Source organism: Peromyscus maniculatus, chromosome 1 (genome assembly GCF_049852395.1).
Source record: "Peromyscus maniculatus bairdii isolate BWxNUB_F1_BW_parent chromosome 1, HU_Pman_BW_mat_3.1, whole genome shotgun sequence".
Classification (NCBI taxonomy): domain Eukaryota; kingdom Metazoa; phylum Chordata; class Mammalia; order Rodentia; family Cricetidae; genus Peromyscus; species Peromyscus maniculatus.
Window position 1 is genome coordinate 38,627,090 of NC_134852.1, and position 20,068 is coordinate 38,647,157.

General features: G+C 42.1%; 1 protein-coding gene across 2 annotated transcripts; it reads left to right on the top strand.

Annotated features, from left to right (window-relative positions):
• Positions 1 to 510: 510 nt before the first annotated feature.
• Positions 511 to 16,335, top strand: LOC102914973 (uncharacterized). Of its 2 annotated transcripts, none has more exons than XM_016004753.3 (5): positions 511 to 690; positions 2,659 to 2,886; positions 10,899 to 11,025; positions 11,283 to 11,378; positions 12,647 to 16,335. In XM_016004753.3, the coding sequence occupies exons 2-5, from the start codon at positions 2,815 to 2,817 to the stop codon at positions 14,956 to 14,958; spliced, it is 2,607 nt and encodes an 868-aa protein (XP_015860239.1). In that variant the 5' UTR covers positions 511 to 690; positions 2,659 to 2,814; the 3' UTR covers positions 14,959 to 16,335. The 2 variants fall into 2 exon arrangements, with proteins under 2 accessions (XP_015860239.1, XP_015860240.1); XM_016004754.3 differs by having other exon boundaries at positions 646 to 790; positions 12,647 to 16,325.
• The last annotated feature ends 3,733 nt before the right edge of the window (positions 16,336 to 20,068 follow it).

Consider the following 20,068-nt stretch of genomic DNA (forward strand, 5'->3'; position numbering starts at 1 on the left):
CGGAAAGCAAGAAGTATGTAACTAAGCAATCTTAGTGTGTGGTTCCCCTCACTGTCATTGTCTCTGGCTCCAGTCTGTCCTGCAAAGTGGTCTAAGAACTGTGTGAAATCTGTTAAGTTCCAGCTCTGATTGCCTCCTGGCTTCAGACATATCCCTTCCCCCATCATGGGGTTTATATTTCTGGGGTCCATTGTCTTAATAGTCTGCAAAGGAAGGGACATGAATGTCTCTTTAGAAGATCATAATTCCTGCCAGGCCTGTCACACCATATGCGACAGCGTCCAACTTCTACTCTATGGCATTATATTCAGCTTTCCCGCCGCTAAGGAACCGAAGTCCCTGGATGGTGGCCTCTAACATCCTGAGCATATGAATACCGCCACGGAGGTTTCCAAAGAAACTGGAATCACCTGGTCCGCCATGATGACTGTTGGCAGGCATTCAGTTTCAAAAGTGTTAGCGAGCATGCGCATCATCCTACGGGGCGTGGACAAATCCTGCCGGAAATCTAAAAGACACCGGAAATAAAGTGGCCATGAAAGGTTAAATGTTCTAGTCATTCTAGTGTTACTTCGCTGGCGGTTCCGCGAGGTGGTTTGGAACTTTTCCATCCGGGACTCTTTGGCGTTCGTGGGCGGAAGTCGCGGCCCTGGAGTGCCGTGTGCAGAGCTCTCGGAGGTGCAGCCTGAGGTGAGTGGCTGCGGGGCAGGGCGGACGCTGTGCTGCTGCGCGCTGGTTTGTGCAGACTGACCGCTGAGGCGGCTGCAGGGGGATGCCGTGGATAAATAAGGTGCGGGTCGTTCGGTTCGTTTTCATTCCGTTCTCGCGGGTCTTCCGCGCCCTGTGTGTTTTGTCACTTCCCAGGGTGCTCTCCTTTGGGATTTCACTCCGTCGTCCGGGCAAGTTGTCCTGTGAGGACGATCGGGGCAGGACTCGGGGAGTGGGCGCTGCAGCAGCCCGTCCTGGGTGGGAGCCTGGAGCTTCAGACGAGGACCTTGAGGTGGCTTGTGACCCACTCAGGCCATGATTGGCGTAGAAGTCATCTCGGGCAACGATGTAGCCCGGGGCGGCTGTAGGGTGCTTGTGAGGGCCACTCTGGTTGGGTAGTGTTTGCGTAGTCAGTGACTGTACGGCTTGACTGTGTTGTACTGCATGAAGAGAAACAAACGCGTCAGGTGTACCAAAATAGAAAGTGTCAGACCACAGATGTCTCTCTGTTCGCCTCTCCCCGCTCCGTCCCGTCTTCCTCCCTCTTCCTTTCTCTTGTGTCTGCCTGTCTGTCTTGGGCGGGGGGCACGCTTTGCATCCTGCCTGGTATTTAAGCTGCTGAGCTCAGAGACTTCTCTGTCTCTAAGGTCTGTAAAAGTAAGGAATTTCCTTTGTTTTGTGTGCTGTTGTTGGATCTCCTTTACCAGTTCCTCCCGCTGTGGGTGGCTAGCATTATTGAAGGAAATGGCCATGAATATTAAAAACAAATTCTCGTCCTCCGCCGGTGGTGGCACACGCCTTTAATCCCCGCACTCGAGGTAAAGGCAGGCGCATCTCTGTGAGTTCGAGGCCAGCTAGGTCTACAGAGTGAATTCCAGGACAGCCAGAGCTACGAGCTACATAATAGACCCCATCTTAAAAACAAACAAACCCCATCTTAAACACACACACACACACACACACACACACACACACACACACACACACACACACATATTATTCCTTCCTGGAAGCATTTTTTGGGGGGCGGGAGTACTAGGGCAGTAATGAATTAAGGTGCCTGGAGCATGTCAGTGACTAGGAGGCAGTTTGTAACCTGGCAGTCCATGCCCCACTGGTTGGAGGTTACTGGAACTTATCTGTGTCAGTGGCTGTATTCTGGTGGAGATGGGACATCTCATGAACAGGCTAGAAGTGTTCAGTGAGGAAAGGTCCTGGTGCATTTTCCTAGGTTTTTTTTTTTTTTTTTTTTGTGTGTGTGTGTGTGTGTGTGTGTGTGTGTGTGTGTGTGTGTTGGGGGGGTGAGGGTTGGGTGAGTGAATTTTTCATGATGTGCCTGTGTGTAGAGAAAGAAATGTCTAGAAACTCAGACTAGAATCAGAATTGGCTCTCATCCTGAGCTCTCTGGGCAACAGGAAGAAGAAATGCTGTTTTTAGATGCTGACTACAGAAGAGACTACATAGAATATGGTAGCCAGTGCGTTCCTTAGAATCAAAACAGCGTGAATCTGTGCCACTGTTCTTCTATTTAGTGACCTGTGAGCAAATTAAATAGAATACTGGTGCTTACTGTGTGTAGCTGAAAGGGTCATTTGAAATGAAATCAAAAAAGTCGGCAGCTTACTTAGTTTTTGTTGGTATTTACTGCCTTCCAGGCAGGTGCTGAGGCCCAGTGGGCCCTCTCTGGTATGGCATTCTGGATCCCTATAATAAGTCCTCATTTTGTAAACAACTAGGTTAGCATATTATTTTTCTCCTAGTTAAAATGTGAGGGCTGAAAGTGTGTCCTTCCTTCCAAACTGATGGTTTTTAAGTTTTGTTTTATTGTTTGGGTTATAACCCTGAATAATAACGAGCAGGGCTTTTATGTATCCTCTTCAGTGCCTTCATGTGATCTTCCTCATGGGTCCTCACCACTTCATGGTCTGATATTGGGTCATTGTCTTGTAGGAATTTTCAGTGTCTTAGAGCTCCCGGGAACCCTGAAATCATTCAGGCCTCAGGATTTCCTGCTGTGCCACGGCTAGCCTTGCTTCAGCATCTGTGACTCTTGAGGAATTTGTATTTGCTACCAAGAAACATCAAGACTAGAAGATCAGAGGAGACATGGCTGCTGATACGAATTTCCGACAGAAGATCCAACCATTGGATGCAGAGGTGCAGTATGGGTCATGTGAGGTAAGCAGGAGTGACTTCATACTTGGTTCTTCTGGACTTGAGGGCAGACGCAAGAAGCTGCAGACCTGTGTCACCTATGTCTGAGACGATCTTTCATCTAGTTAAGAGTGGACTATGTGTATCCCACATCAACTTAGTACCCCTCACCCCCCTTGCCCTCCCTTTCGTTGGATATAGAGTCTTACTGTGTATGTGGGACTGGCCTGGAACTTTCTGTATAGTCCAGGCTGGCATCACACTCAACACCTTTTTTGCCTCAGCCTCTCCAATGCTGGGATTATAGGCCTACATCACTATAGACATGTTTCCTCTATTTTTTTTTTTTTTTTTTTTAGTGACAAGCTCTTCTTCCCTCTTGAGCTCTCTTTTTTATATCTGTTTATTCCTCTTTCACATCTTGCTATCCTCAGTTCTTAAAGGTTGCTTGCTATGCCCATCCCTGTAAGAATTGGTGCATCTGGAAGGAAGGTACCATTTTGTCAGTTGTTCGTCTCATGGGTAAAAGAATTTTAAAATGGACTCAGAAGGAAGCCCCAAGACGACTTATATTAGAGTTTTAGGGAAAACAGAACAAGCTAACAAGGCAGGTATCCTGAAAGTCCTGTAGTTGCAGGGAGGAGAGAGATGGAGGAGAGGAGAGACAAACAAGCCATCTATTTTGGCAATGAGGCCAGCAGTGGCAGTAGGAAGAGGAAGCTGTGGGTGATTGGCATTTTCAGAGACACTCAGGAAGCCTAGTATACCAGGGAAAGCATGCTTAGTAGGCTTTGGGCCAGGATCTGAAAAAGAGAAGGAAAAGTTAGTTTCTTGTGTGAGAGCTCAGAAAAGCCTGCAAGCCTAACAGTAAAGATCTGTTAGCACTTTTCTGAGGGAGGAGACTGATTAGGGTCATAATTATTCCTCCCAGTCTTGAGCATTTCTTCAGGTGAATCTGCTTTCCTGGTGGACATCTGCCCAAATGATGGTCACCAGGAGTTGGATTAGTTCTTCCAGGAGGGGACATTAGTTTGTAAAGTTCCAATCTTTGGAGCTGATCATAATGTCCTGTTTCTACCTTGGCCTGGGGGTAAAGCTGAGATTTCATTCTTTTGACCAGGAGGAAGTAGCTTTCCCTTAACAGGCCTTAGCAAAGCCCTGCCACCTTTTTGTGTGGTGTTTTAAATCCTAAGGAGGGGCAGTTGTGTTGGTCTGCCTTCTAGTGTTACCAGGAAGGTAGGGTTTTAAATTGACCTTGAAGGAAAGGGTCAGTCTCCAGCCTCCTGGACTGTTAATCTCAATACCCAACTGCATGCGATTCTTTTTTTTTTTTTTTTTTTTTTTTTGGTTTTTCAAGACAGGGTTTCTCTGTGTAGCTTTGCGCCTTTCCCGGAACTCACTTGGTAGCCCAGGCTGGCCTAGAACTCACAGAAATCTGCCTGGCTCTGCCTCCCGAGTGCTGGGATTAAAGGCATGTGCCACGACCGCCCGGCCTGCATGCGATTCTTAGCAGATTCATCTTCCTTGCTACTTGAACAGCTGTGTATGGTGCAGCTCCAGCTGCCTGTTTGTACATACAGTTTTGTCTGTGCACAACTGTTTGTTTTTCTTTCTGATGAGTAACATTATAGGTTAGAGATTCATTGTGCTAATATTTTCTCCAAGTGTTTAAATGTCCTGTACATGAAATTACCGGTAGCAGACAGACAGCAGCAGGAGCAGCAGTTACTCACTTCCTTAGGCACAGTGCTAATCCTCACAGGAGGCTCATGAGCTGATGCTGTTGTCTCATTTTAAAGAAGAGAAACTGAGGCACAGATGACACAGCCAGCTGAACTCATATGTTGAAGCAGCTGCCAGCCTGGGATTCAAGCTTGCAGTGTGCTCCAGGGTCTGGCTGCCAGTTCCATTCCCTGCTTCCTGTGAGGAAACTTTTGGTGATTTTTTTGACTTTATGGCCAGGCTGCTGTCTTACTTCATACTCTGCATTGTCCTGTTAGCTCCCTACACTGTCATCTGAGAATTCTTTTCCTCTCATGTGTCCAGGTCCCTCCATCCCCAAAGTCCTGTGGTTTCTCTTCCAGTTCATAGCTTCCCTGATTTTTTTTTGTGGTGTACCTTGCAGGAGTTCCTGGGATGGGTGTGTAAGTAAGCGTACAGTGAAACTACCAAACTAGACTCCTCCATGGGTAGAAAGGTTTATAAGGGAGCAAAATGAAGGAGGGGGAGAGGTATGGAAAAAAAGCAAACAGATTTTATGTCAGCAGGGTTGATACAAGGAATTGACCAGGACCTTAGTTGACCTTTGAGGGAAGATTAAGGATGGTTCCAGTAAAAAGAGACCCACCTTTAGGCTTCTGTTAACCCAGACAAATTCCTTCTGTTTAGGACATTGTCCCTGGGACTGCCACTTGAGGGATGCAGGGTGTCACTGCTTTGGATAATGATGGATAAATTCTTGAGCTCTGCGTGTGTGAGAAACAAAGTCAACACCATAGATTGCGGGTGTTCAGATGAGGAATCTGTAAGAGTTTGTGTGCATTTATTTGAACATGTCATGGAAATGCTGTTTCGCTTTTCATTGCATTTATCTATGGCTAAGTTTACCTGTAGCTGGAAATCTCTTTGCTCTTGCTAAAACCTTCTGTTGCTTATTCCTATTCCAAATACGTTTTCCTCACTATCCACATGTTATATATTTGAGACAAGGTCTCACTGTATATCTCTGGCTGGGCTGGAACTCACTATGTAGTCCAGCTTACCCATGAATTCATAGAGGTTTACCTGCCTCTACCTGCCAAGTGCTGGCATTAAGGTGTGTGCCACCATGTCCAACTAGTTTTCCATTTTAAAACATTTTATTTAGTTTTTATTATTTGTGTGTGTGGTGTCTGTATGTGTTAATGATTATGTGATTGCCTTTGTGTGGGCATGGAGGTCAGAAGACACTTTGTGTTCTCTCTTTCTACCTGTATGTAGGGTCCAGTGATGAAATTCAGGTGGTCAGGCTTGATAGGCAAGCACCTTTACCCACTGAGCCAGCTCTCCAGGCCCAGTTACTGTTATTTATTGATGAAAAATAAAATAAAAGGAGGGAGACATGACTACTCCTAAAGTATGGAGAAGATTTTTATTGTAGAGATAAAAGAGAAAGCAGGCAGAGGGGAGAGTCCAGGCTGAACTTGGCAGGCTGACTAGAGCAGACCATGAGAAGAGCAAGAGAGGCACCGACGGCCAGGGCAAAGAGGCCAAGAGAGCAGCAGAGCCAAAATGGTTGGGTTATGTAGGGCTCTGGCTGTGGGGAGGGAAGCGGAAGCCCAGCCCCTGGGAGGGAGAGGTTTGGAGTAGGGGGCAGAATGAGAAGTGCTTCTGGAGCCACAGGTACTGAGGAATGCTGGGAGAACTAGCCAGTGTCTGCTTTGATAGGTTAAGTAGACACCTCTCTTAGCCTTCTGTCCCAGGTTTCTTTGAGACCTAACGTTTATTTATTTAGTTTTGAGACAAAGTTCTAACTATGTAGCCCTGGCTGCCCTGGATTTGCTATTTAGATCAGGCTGGCCTCAGACTGGCAGTAATTTGCCTACTTCTCCCTTCCACATGCTGACATTAAGGGTGTGTTCTACCGTACTTGGCTATTTAAAGCTTTTTAAAAAATATTTATTTATGTGTTTGTGCCTGCCTGAGTTTGCACATGTACACTGTGCAAGCAGGTGCCTGAGATGGCCAGAGAGGATGTAGAATCCACTGGAACTGGAGTTACAGGCAGTTGTGAACCACCATTGGGATGCTGGGAACTGACCCTGGGTCTTTGCAAGACAGCTGCCTCTTTCATTCTTTTTATTAATTTTTAATTACATGATTTCTTTGTATGTGCATGTGTCATAAAATGTGGATGTCAGAGGACAACTTGTGGGAATCAGTTCTCAATACGCTGTGGGTCCTGGGGATCAATTTTCCATTGTCAGACTTGATGGAGATGCCTTTATCTGCTGAGCCATCTTTCAGCTCGGTTTCTGTTCTTTTGTAAAGGAATTTTAGGTTGCTAGAGAAATGACTCAGCAGCTAAGAACGTTGACTGCTCTAGCAGAGGAACCAGGTTCGGTTCCTAGATAGCTCACAACTGTCTGTAACTCTGCTTCCGGGGCATCCAATGGCCTTTTCTGGCCTCTGTGCATAGTGCACACACAGGTACATAAGCCTGCATACACAAAATTAAAAAAAAAAGAAATCCTCTTTTAAAAAAATGAAATTTTAAGAACCTTTTATTGTTTAATGTCATATAGTCCTGTTCTTGCAATTGGTGATATTTTGAAATGTGGCTTTTCCAGATGGATTGATGAGTTTGAAAAATGAAGCTTTCTGTGTTGTTTTACTTTATCCTGTGCAGTGTTTGCCATTCCTCTATTGTCTGGGTCTCATCAGCGTGATCCTTAGCCACTTTGTGTCCCTTCCCCAGTCACTCACTGTCCAGTCTCGAAGCCCTGCCCTCTCAGTGTACGTTCCCTCCTCATGGGAGAGACAAGGCACAGATCGACCTAAGTTTCTCCTTTTGAGACAAGGTCTCAGTAGCCCTTGGTGGGCTGGGACTTGCTCTGTAGCCCAGTCTGGCCTTGAATTTATAGAAATCCAACTACTTCTATCTCCCAAGTGCCTGGACTAACTTCTTTTAAAAGCTTTTTCCACATAAAATTGAATGAGCAAGAGACTTGCTTATGTAGTAAAGGAAACCGGAAAAGCTAAGCTTCCTCAGTTGAGTGGGAAATGCATGTGTAATTGCCATGGCTCCCTCCACTGGAATGTCTAAAATTAGCCACACCAAAAATACAAAGTGTAGATGTGTTTGTGTCCCAAGGAAGCTGAGGGAACACTGTTGGTGCCACTGCTGAGAGTATCAACAAGTCCAGCCAGTTTGGAAAACTGCAGACTTGTGTGAACTGTGCATTATCTGACACGCAGCATTTCTACTGTTTGGGGTAAATGCAGCAAGGTAGAGCTGTGCAGGTCCAGTAATTGTATTGATCATTGCCAAGCAGCTCACTGGAAGCAGGGCATTGGTTTGTGGATAATTTAATTTATATGTCTATAAGAGATTGCGTAGTGGTGTCCATTGACTTATTTGGTCATTGTTCTTTCTCTTCCTTACTCCCAGTCGTCTGTGTTTCTTGATAGGGTCTTACATAACCAGACTAACCTCAAACTCCCTGGGTAGTCAACACTTGTCTTGAACTCCTAATCCTCCTGCCTCCACCTTCTAAGTTCTGGAATTGCAAGCATATACCATCACACCTGGCTTTTCTTTCTTTGTTTTTTGTTGCTGTTTGCTTATGTTTTAGTGTTTTTAAGGAACTTTGCTTCTGATTTTCCTTTATGTTTTAGGTATCTTTTTTCACTTATATTGTTTACATTATTTTGCTGTTTATTTTTGTTCTTGTAGTTATGTTTTAGTTCCTTCTGAGTTTTTTATACTGTTAAATATTTTTTTCTTTTTTGTTAAACTTTTTTTTTTTTTTTTTTAAGGAAGGGTCCTAGTTGTCTAAGGTGGTCTCGAACTAGCTATGTAACTGAGGCCTGCCCCGAACTCTGTCTTGTTTTGTTTGAGTCAAGGTCTCCTCATGTTTTTCCCAATTATTAAGACTTCAAAGTCCTAGCACATTGGTTATCTAGTGCGGCTCTGCTGCCTAGTTGCTCATGTTCATTGTCTTAGTATGTTGTCATATATTCTTATAGTCCCATTTACGAAGGCTCCAGTCTCATGAATTGATTATCTATCCAAGGTAGATGTGAATTTTGGGGATGCATACATTCTGGGAGGCTTGTTTTGGTTTTGAGGCAGGGTTTCTCTATGTTGCCCTGGCTGTCCTGAAACTTATTATGTAGACAAACTCTCAGAGATCCACCTGCCAACTACCTTAGCAGTGCTGAAATTAAAAATGTCTGTCACTAAGCCTGGCTGTGCAGGCATTCTCTCCACAGGAGGCAACAGTTTATTGTTGAATGCTCCAAGGGAAAGTTCTCAAAGTAATATAATCAATTGACATTTTCTCTATTAGACATTTCAGTAGACTATTTCTGGAATTCTCCATTATAGTTACATTTATATGTCTGACATGTCAATGTAAAGAATTTTAATACAAAATACTTCCATATGTAGAGTCTTCTTCTTACGGTCCAGCCAGTGTCCACATATCCAGCCTAACTAAAAAGTGTTTTAGTCTCTTTTAATCCTTTAATTTCTCTCCCCCATGTTAATCATTTCTTGAAGAACTTTGGGTTATCCTTTAGATTGTGACAAATTCTAGATTTGGCTAAGTTGCGTTTTGATGCTGTCATTTAACATGAACTCTCCTATCCTTATATTTCTGGTAAGCTGGTATTTAAATATGAACGTGTGAAGTCTAGTATGATGGTGACACATGGCATGTAGCTGTCATTGGCCAAAGGAGACTCAGAGCAACACTGTGGGTTGTGTAATTTGAAGAGTGTATCATGGGATTATTAAATTTTATATGTATGATGAATGTTTTGCTTGCGTGTATGTGTACAGTGTGTGTGCCTGGTGCTTTGGAGACTAGAAAAGAGCATCAGGTCCTCTGGCACTGGAGTTACAGATGGTTGTGAGCCACCATGTGGGTGCTGGGAATTGAACCTAGGTCCTCTGCAAGAGCAGCAAGTGTTCTAAACTGCTAAGTCACATCTCTAATTCCATTTACCCCCATCTTATATAGTCCAATATCTCATGCCCAGAGAATGTTCTTGTCTATTATTAAGACAGGTTTTCTCACATTAATTAAGTTAACAATTAACAGTGACCATCACAAGCTCTACTCAGGTGGACCAAGGATCCTGAGTTGACTTGTAAAACTGGTTTCAAGAGGTATTCATATAAACTGAAGTTGGAGTTTGAAGCCAAGGGCCATAGAGACACCTAAAACTTGTGGGAGCTTCGGAAGAGGAGTCAAGTTTACATTTATTAGCAGTAGCTATATGTAAGAGTTGGTGTTTTTTTTTTTAAATTACCTGTTCAAATGATGTAATCTGTGTCTATGGTTGGTGTATTAAAACATTTTTGTGTGTGGATTCTGTGGTATTAAGAGTTTTAGGAAGTGCATTGTATAGGTGTACACAGAGAAAGAAGTGCCAATAAGATAAAATGCAGGTGTATTCCTTACTTTTCTCCTCACCTGGACAAAATACTTAATAGAAACACCTTGAGAAAATCTTACACAGAGGCAGGAGGATAACTGCAGTGTTCGGCCATCCTGATTTACATAGCAAGTTCAGGGCCAGTGAGTTCAAGGCCAGTCAGGCTGCAGAATGAGGCTGTTTGAAGAGAGGAAGAGGAAGAAAGAGAATATGTTGATTTTTGTGTTAGGGACCAAGTGCTGGGGGGCTTTGTTTTCATAGCTAATTAGTAAGCAGCCACAAGTATAACTAAGAAGTCCCTATTGCAAAAAGGAAGTTCTTGTGGGGTGATTACTTCTGCTTCAGGGTACAGCTTCAAGAGGAAAAATTAAGGATAAGGACAATGACCAATCTTTGTACTTTCATCTTTGAAGGGAGTTGGGATAGTTTAGACGGGTACTCCTTGAGTAATACGTGCTAATATGCAGAGGTAAGTAGGTGACCTAAAGTCAAGGAGATAGACACAGAATGAAGTCAGAGATGGCAGGCTTTTATCTGGGATTAGTTCCCAAGCAAGGACCTAATACTTTTAGCAAAGTAGCTTTTAAATGCCTGCTTCATAATGTTGAATCCAGTGTATCCAGCATAACTGTAAGCTGGAATATTGTTGCTTAATCAATGTTGTGCTGTGTACTCTTTCTTAGAGTATTAAAAAGAATTCTTTTCTAACATACTTAAAAAATGTGATTGTGTATGATGGATGACAGGGTTGATTGCTTTATAAGTGTTCTCTATTCCCCCCAAATTAATAGAAAGATATTTTGTGGGAAATGCAGTGAAACGTCATTAAGAACCTAACCTTATCATTTTCGAGTGATGAGTCATTCACAGTGAACTGTGGTTCATTATTACAGAGGTGGATGTCCTTTGAGGATGTGACCGTAAACTTCAGCCAGGAGGAGTGGCAGCAGTTGAACTCTGCCCAGAGACGCCTGTACCAGGACGTGATGCTCGAGATCTACAGCCACCTCTTGGCAGTGGGTGAGCACAGCTGGCCTGGGGGTCCAGGATGGGCTCCATTGAGGATTTCCTTCCTTCCCTTTACAAAGCATGCTGGTGTATCAGAAGTCTCTCTCTGTATATGTATGTGTGCTTGCTTCATTTCTTTTGTGTACCTACAAGTATTAATTATACAAAATAGAAAATGTTGACTTGGTTTTACTAATGAGGCAGTGCAAAGCTTCACTGGATCATCTCTGAGACAACTACCCCAAATCCAATATCTTTCTGATTAACAGGGTATCCCATTCCCAGCCCTGGAGTCATCTTTAGGATGGAAAAAGGAAAGGAGGCACAGGCAGGACAGGCTGAATTTCCAGGCCAGCACTGTCAAGGTGAGCCACTGCTTCCCAGGTCGGGGTAGATTTCATGAGGCCATTGTCAGTTTGTCTCACCAAGTCCCCAGTGGTGGTCACCTTTAGCTTGTTTTCTCCTTGGAGTTTTATGGTTAATTCTGCAATCCATTTATTGATGTGAGGCAATGTGGGGCTTTCTAAAAGGTGAGTCTGTGGGACAAGCTTGTCTGACCATGGATATGAATGAACCTAAGTGGGCTAACTCAGCTATTTCTAATAATGGTGACCAGTTACACTCCGATGTGTAAATGCACAGAATTTTTATTTGCACATCTTGTTTATAAACATCTGACATTGGCCAAGTTGGTTAATATATTGCCCAAGTAATAGAGAATTGGTTGTAATTTATATGTTCTAACAACTGACTTCTAAATTAGTATATTGTCTTTTGGGTTCTTATTATTGTTTACATTGTGTCTGTTTTTGCTTTTCCTGTTGATCTCTGAATTAACTGATTTTTCTTTCCTTTGCTGGTTCATCTTTTTCCCTTAGTTGTGGCACCTTACGCTTAGTGTTTTGTATGTTCCTCTTCTCATTCTGTGATAGGTTTGCCTGAAAGGCTCTGTTCATTCTGAATATGCATTTCTCATTGTTGTATTATGATGAATTTCTTAGTCCCTGACCTTATAGTCTCTCTTGCCTTGTTTAGATATATGAGAACATTCCTGTAAGATGGTTCCCTTCCTTCATTTGGGAGATCAGAAATCGGGATCTACTTCCAGCCCTGGCTGTCCTGGATCTTGCTTTGTAGATCAGGCTGTCTTGTACTCACAGAGATCCACCTGCCTCTGCCACCATGTCTATGTCTTTCTTAACTTAACTTAGGTTAAGTTTTCCTTGTGTGAATTATGGATTCCACTTAAGACACGTGATCAATCAATGCTACGCAAAAAATGTTGCTATTTTGCTTTTTGATACATTTTGATGCAAACGTTCAGTTTATTTCTATTATATAGGATTCAGAAACTTTCTGATGTTCTTATTATGTTTATATATTTCCATCTTTAAAATATAGCTGACTAGTTTATATGCCTCATTATCTGATCCATTGTTGTCACAATTATATTATTGTCTGCTATGTAGGTGACCCCCATTGTATACAGTTATTGATTAACTTGTTTCTACTAATTGTTATCATCATCAGCATCATTCGTACCTGATTTAGGCATTTATGTTCAGTCTCAGTCCCTCTGTATTCATTTTTCATCTTAGTCACTGTTTATTCTTTCATCTGTTTCTGTTTTTAGAAAAATCAGGAATTGACACCTCACCACAGACAGGATCTGAGAAAGCTTCAGTTCATAGTGATGTGGCAAGTGAAGTCACAAGAGATGGTTCATGGTGTTCCCCTTTACAAGAACTACAGCAGGATGCTGATATTTCTAAGAGAGAAAAACAAAACCAGTTTCTACCCTTGCCTCCTGGTACTCTCCTCAAGAAAACTCTGAGTACAAGTAGTGGTCATAAATATCAAAATCCTGGGGAAATTATTCCTTTGGGATCCTACCTCATTTCTACACAAGAGAATCTCCCACGATATTGCTTACTTCCAAAATGTTTGGAGCTAAACCTAGGAGCAAATGGCCGGAATGAAAGCAGTGTTACAGAACAGCTTATTAACATTGTTGCATCCAGTCAGCTCCTGATACAAGGCTCTTGTAATGCTAACTGTGTGGTTACTCGTGGAGGAGAAGAATCATGCAGAAGTCCTGAGAATGGAGATGTTCTCAGCCATAAACAACCAGCGATACATGAAAACCATTCTCAGGAGAAAGCAGATCCAGGTTCTCAGTGTGGGGAGGTATTTTATGCCATATCTGTGCATAAACCTGAGATTACTGTTACTCTGGACAGACCTATTGTTTCTTACAATGGTGGGAAGGCCTTCCTTTATGTGTCAGATTCATCAAATTATCCATTTCAGCTGAAGGTGGATCATCTAGGTCACACTGGAGGGGAGCTTTACAAATGCAGCAGTTGTGAGAAATCCTTTTGTACTGAGGCTGCACTCCAAGAGCATGAGCAAATTCACACAGAAGAGAAACCGTATGTGTGTACACTGTGTGGAAAAGCCTTCAGAGATAGGTCAGCTTTCTATGAACATGAATTGATTCACAAGAATCACACGCCTTTTATCTGTGACAAATGTGGGAAGGCCTTCTTACGTAAGTCAGAGTTGACATCCCATAAACAAAGTCACAATGGAGAGAAGCCTTACAAATGCAATGACTGTGGAAAATCCTTTAAGTTTCCATCTCAACTGAAGGTGCATCATCAAAGTCACACAGGTGAGAAGCCTTATGAATGCCGTGAGTGTGGAAAGTCATTCAGTAAAACAGCCAAACTCAAAGTGCATCAACGGATTCACACAGGGGAGAAACCTTATGTGTGTTCTCAGTGTGGAAAGGCCTTTAATCAGAAATCAATACTAGACAGGCATGAAAAACTTCACCCTGGGGAGAAACCTTATAAATGCAGTGACTGTGGGAAGTCATTTAATTATCCATCCCAACTGAAGGTCCATTGCCATAGTCACACAGGGGAGAAGCCTTATAAATGCCATGAGTGTGGGAAATCGTTTAATTTTCCATGTGAACTGAAGGTGCATTATCAGAATCACACGGGAGAGAAGCCTTACAAATGCCATGAATGTTGGAAACTGTTCAGTAAAATGTCCCAACTGAAGGCACACTATCGAGTTCACACCGGAGAGAGACCTTATAAATGCAGCCATTGTGGAAAAGCCTTCTCTACTAAGGAACAAGTCCAAGAGCATGAGCGAATCCACACAGGAGAGAAACCCTTTGTGTGCACTGAATGTGGAAAAGCCTTCAGTAGCCGGTCATCTTTTCGTAAACATCAGTTAATTCACACTAAAGAGAAGCCTTTTGTCTCTCAGAAATGTGAGACAGGCCTCCAGGAGTCTGCTTTGATACCCCATCAGCAACTTCATATTGGTGAGAAGCCTTACAAATGCCCTGACTGTGGGAAGTTGTTTAATTATCCATCCCAACTGAAATCCCATTATCAAATCCACACAGGAGAGAAGCCTTGTAAATGTCTTGATTGTGGGAAATCATTTAGTAAAACATCTCAGCTGAAGGCACATTCTCGAATTCACACAGGAGAGAGGCCTTATGTGTGTTCTGTGTGTGGAAAGGCCTTCAAACAATTGTCAACATTGAGCAGACATGAAAAAATTCACCTGGTTGAGAAGCCTTACAAATGCAATTTCTGTGGGAAATCATTTTGTTCTCCATCTGAACTGAAGGTGCATCTTCTCATTCATACAGGAGAGAGACCTTACAAATGTAGCAACTGTTGGAAAGCCTTTTGTACTAAGGTCCAACTGCAAGAGCATGAGCGAATTCACACAGGAGAGAGACCTTATGTGTGCACTCACTGTGGGAAAACCTTTAGAAGCAGATCAGTTTTTTCTAAACATAAGTTGATTCACAGGAAGGAAACACCTTTTGTCTGTGAGAGATGTGGGAAAGTGTTCTTACAGAAGTCAGAGTTGACATCTCATCTACAAACTCACATTGAGGACAAGCCTTAGGAATGTCAAGGCTGGAACATGGTTTACTCAGATACACCAACTGAGGGTATACTGTTGAATTCACATGGTGAAGAAGCCTTCCAAATGTAGTATCTGTGGGAAAGTCTTGGCTTCTAATGCCCAACTCCGACAGCATGAACAAATGAATTCACCCAGGAGAGAGACCCTGTTTGTGCTCTGAATGTGAAAAAATCTTCAGTAGCAGGTTAACTATATAGACATCACATATCTCATACTAGAGTGAGATCATTGTTTCTCACAATGTGGGTCAGATTTTGCATCTCATGGAGGAACTCACATTGAAGAGAAGTTTTTGAAATGTCATAATTGGGAAATCATTTATTACTACATCACAGATCAGTCCCATCATTAGTTCATAGGTGGGGAAGACCTATGTGTTTCTAACAGAATTCAACATATATACTACATGACTCATACCAGTCAGTTTTTACAGGTGCAGTTTTACATAACAGGGTTTACTGAGAAATAAGTTCCTAGCTTATTAGTGTATTCCAAAATGAAATTTATTTCTTTATCTAATTAAAGTTCATTTTATGTGTGATCTAATTGCACATCACCTGATTAATATTACAGAAAACAAATCTAGTTACTCATTGAGTGTTTAGACATAACAAACATTATGCATGAGGAAAGTTTGTCAGAAATTAACTAATAATGATAAGCACACATATTTATATTTGTCCTGTTAAAGATGAATTTCATTTCAGGTTGACATTGATTAATTTCAGAAATGTTTTTGTAGAATGTGATATAAGATACATTTTACCAAACTTAGAAAGTTTATGGGAAATTAAGTCAGTGATATTCCCACTTGTGGGAGTCTAGTAAAACCCTTAAGTACCAGCCATGAGAATAGTAGGGTAATTTTATAAGTGGGCATGTGTATGGAATACACGCCCCCCACACATACATATATGTGTATGTATGCATATGTACACATGTGCCTGTATTTGGTCAGTGCCTGTATGGACTTGTATGTATTCCCACAATTTTGTGAGGTTTTATAGAATTAACTGCATACTAGAAGAGGGTAGTTTATTATAAAAAAAAGTGCATTCATTTATTTTGTATATATTTATTTACATGTGCTGCTGTGTATATATTTATGTGGCTGTCAGGAGATCAGTGAATTGGTGAGAATCAGTAATCTCACACCATGTGTATCCTGGGGATTGAACTTGGATTGCCAGGCTTGGTGACCATTGCTGTTACCCATTGAGCCATCTTGCTTGCCCTGTAGCTATTTTTATTTTTATTTTTATTAACAGTCTCTATCTTGAGCTTACACCATCAATAATTAATACTTTTATTATATGGATGTACTTTGAATAAATGAGTTCTAGGGCATTCACTGTTGATGTTGCTTTTCTCTTGTGGTTGGCTCTGGTCTGTTCAGCTTTTTCTTTCTATGTGTAGCATGTGTGGTGATATTGGAACCAACCAATCAGTCTATACTTCATATTTTTAAGAGTTGTTTAAGTGTGAGTGCTGGTATTTGTGAGCCGTTTGCACACATGTAGAGGTCAGAGGACAACTTCCGTGAGTCCGTTTTCTCCTACTTCTGGGTACAGAATCTGGTTTCTACCACTGCATTACATTGGTCCAGGCTAGCTGTACACATGAGCTTCCAGGAGATGGTCCCCTTTCCCACCATCTATCCATCTTGTCAGAGAAGTGCTTTAAATACAGATGTGCACCACTGTATCTGGCTTTTTGAGGTGGAGTTTGGGGATTAAATTTAGATTTTGGTTTTGTTTTTTGAGACAGGGTTTCTCTGTGTAGCCTTGGCTGTCCCTTAACTCACTCTAGACCAGGATGGCCTCAAACTCACAGAGATCCGCCTGCCTCTGTCTTCCAAGTGCTGGGATTAAAGTTGTGAGCTACCCTGCCCCACTTGAATTTAGGTTTTAAGGCTTGTATTTCAAATTGCTTTCCTCCCTCACCTAGTCGGTGGTGGCGCACGCCTTTAATCCCAGCACTTGGGTGGCAGAGGCAGAGGATCTCTGAGTTCTAGGCCAGCCTGGTCTATGAAGCAAATTCCAGGACAGCCAGAAGTGTTACACATAGAAACCCTGTCTCAGCGGTTGGGGGGTGGGGAGGAATGCTTTCCTCCACTGAGCTATCTTCCCTTCATTTATGTTCATACAGGATATATACCAGGAGTCAACAGATCATGCCTACTGAACTCATATGGTGTATGAACTTTTTTTTTTTTTTTTAAATCTAAGTGACTTTTCCTTTATTGTAGCATATTTCCTTCTTTTATCATTACTAAGAAAATTTCTATTTATTTTATATACCAACCACAGATCCTCCTCTCTTCCATCCTCCTGCTTCCCAGCCTTCCCCTCTAACCAACCCCCCCATTCCCACCCGCTCCAAGGCAAGGTCTCCCATGAGGAGTCAGCAGAGCCTGTTACATTCAGTTGAGGTAGGTCCAAGCCCCTCCTCCCTGCACCAAGACTGTGCAAGGTGTCCCACCATGAGCCCTGGGCTCCAAAAAGCCCAAGGGACCTAGTCCAGTCCCATGGGGGTTCCACAGTTCATGTGTTTCCACTAGTTTGGCCATCTCTGTACATTTTCCCACCATGATCTCGATTTCCCTTGCTCATAGAATCCCTCCTCTCATTGATTGGACTCCTGGAGCTTGGTCTGGCACCCGGCCATGGATCTCTGCATCTGCTTCCATCAGTTACTGGATGAAGGCTCTATGATGACAGGGTATTCACTAAAGATTACCAGAGTAGGCCAGTTCAGGCAGCCTCTCAACTATTGCTAGTAGTCTAAAGTGGGGTTATCCTTATATATTTGTGGAAACTTCCCTAGCACCCTGTTTTCCCCTATTTCCATGATGTCTTCATTTATCATGGTATCTCTTCCTTTGCTCTCCAACTCTGTCCCTGTTCCAGCTCGAACCTCCTATTCCCTTATGTTCTCATCCCCCATCCATTACCCCTCCTCACCCCCAGTTTGCTCATGTAGATCTCATCTATTTCTCCTTTACTGGGTGATCTATGCATCCTTCTTAGGGTTCTCCTTTTTTGCCAGCTTCTCTGGAGCTGTGGGTTGTAGTCTGGTTATCCTTTGCTTTACATCTAGTATTCAACTAAGAGTGAGTACATACAATGTTGTCCTTCTGAGTCTGGGTTACCTCACTCAGGATATTTTCTAGTTCCATCCATTTGCTTGCAAATTTCATGATACTGTTTTTTACTGCTGAGTGGTACTCCATTGTATATATGTGCCACATTTTCTTTATCCATTGAGGGGCGTCTAGGTTGTTTCTAGGTTCTAGCTATTATGAATAATGCTGCTATGAATGTAGTTGAGAATATGTCCTTGTGGTATGATTGAGCATTCCTTGGGTGTATGCCCAAGAGGGTCTTGAGGTAGATTGATTCCCAATTTTCTGAGAAATCGCCATACTGATTTCCAAAGTGGCTGTACAAGTTTGCACTCCCACCAACAGTGGAGGTGTGTTTCCCTTGTTCTGCATCGTCTCCAACATAAGCTGTTCTCAGTGTTTCTGATCTTAGCCATTCTGACAGGTGTAAGATGGTATCTCAGGGTCATTTTTATTTGCATTTCCCTGATGACTAAGGATGTTGAGCACTTCCTTAAATGTCTTTCAGCTATTTGAGATTCTTCTATTGAGAATTTTCTGTTTAGCTCTGTAGCCTATTTTTTAATTGGTTTGTTTGTTATTTTGATGTCTAGTTTCTTGAGTTCTTTATATATTTTGGAGATCAGCCCTCTGTCAGATATGGGGTTGGTCAAGATTATTTCCTATTCTATGGGCTGTCCTTTGGTGGTGTTTGCACTACAAAAGCTTGTCAGTTTTAAGAGGTCCCATTTATTAATTGTTGCTCTTAGTGTCTATGCTACTGGTGTTATATATAGGAAGTAGTCTCCTGTGCCAGTGCATTCAAGACCACTCCCTACTTTCTCTTCTATCAAGTTCAGTATAACTGGATTTATGTTGAGGTCTTTGATCCACTTAGACTTGAGATTTGTGAATGGCGACAGATATGGATCTATTTGCAGCCTTCTACATGTTGACATCCAGTTATGCCAGCACCATTTGTTGAAGATGCTTTCTTTTTTCCATTGTACAGTTTTGGCTTCTTTGTCAAAAATCATGTGTTCATAGGTGTGTAGATTAATGTCAGGGTCTTCAATTCAATTCCATTGGTCCACCTGTCGGTTTTTATGCCAATATCAAGCTGTTTTTAATTACTATAGCTCTATAGTAGAGCTTGAAGTCAGGGACGGTGATGCCTCCAGAGGTTGCTTTATTGTACAGGATTTTTTTATCTATTTTGGGTTTTTGTTTTTCCAAATGAAGTTGAGTATTGTTCTTTCCAGGTCTGTGAAGAATTGTGTTGGGATTTTGATGGGGATTGCATTGAATCTGTAGATTGCTTTTGGTAAGATTGCCATTTTTACTATGTTAACCCTACCTGTCCATGAGCATGGGAGATCTTTCTATTTTCTGATATCTTCTTCAATTTCTTCAGAGACTTAAAGTTCTTATCATACAGGTTCTTCACTTGATTAGTTAGTGTTACCCCAAGGTATTTTATATTATTTGTGGCTATTGTAAAGGGTGATGTTTCTCTGATTTCTTTCTCAGCTCATTTATCATTTGTATATAGGAAAGCTACTGATTTTTTTGAGTTAATCTTATATCCTACCACATTACTGAAGAAGTTTATCAGCTGTAGGAGTTCCCTGATAGAATTTTGGGTCACTAATGTATACTATCATATTGTCTGTAAATAGTGAAAGTTTGATTTCTTCCTTTCCAATTTGTATCCCTTTGATCTTCTTTTGTTGTCTTATTGCTCTAGCTAGAACTTCAAGTGCTATATTGAATAAATATGAGGAGAATGGACATTTTTGTCTTGATCCTGATTTTAGTGGAATTGCTTTGTGTTTCTCTCCATTTAAATTGATGTTGGCTCTTGGCTTGCTGTAAATTGCCTTTATTATGTTTAGGTATGTTCCTTGTATTCCTGATCTCTGTAGGACCTTTATCATGAAGGGATGTTGGATTTTGCCAAATGCCTTTTCAGCATCTAATGAGATG

Excerpts from the sequence above, each read along its gene's own strand:
- LOC102914973 (XM_016004753.3), top strand. The coding sequence starts at position 2,815 with ATGGCTGCTGATACGAATTTCCGACAGAAGATCCAACCATTGGATGCA. Across the intron at positions 11,026-11,282 it reads CAGCCACCTCTTGGCAGTGG|GGTATCCCATTCCCAGCCCT; the intron begins GTGAGCACAGCT and ends TCTGATTAACAG. Across the intron at positions 11,379-12,646 it reads TCCAGGCCAGCACTGTCAAG|AAAAATCAGGAATTGACACC; the intron begins GTGAGCCACTGC and ends TTCTGTTTTTAG.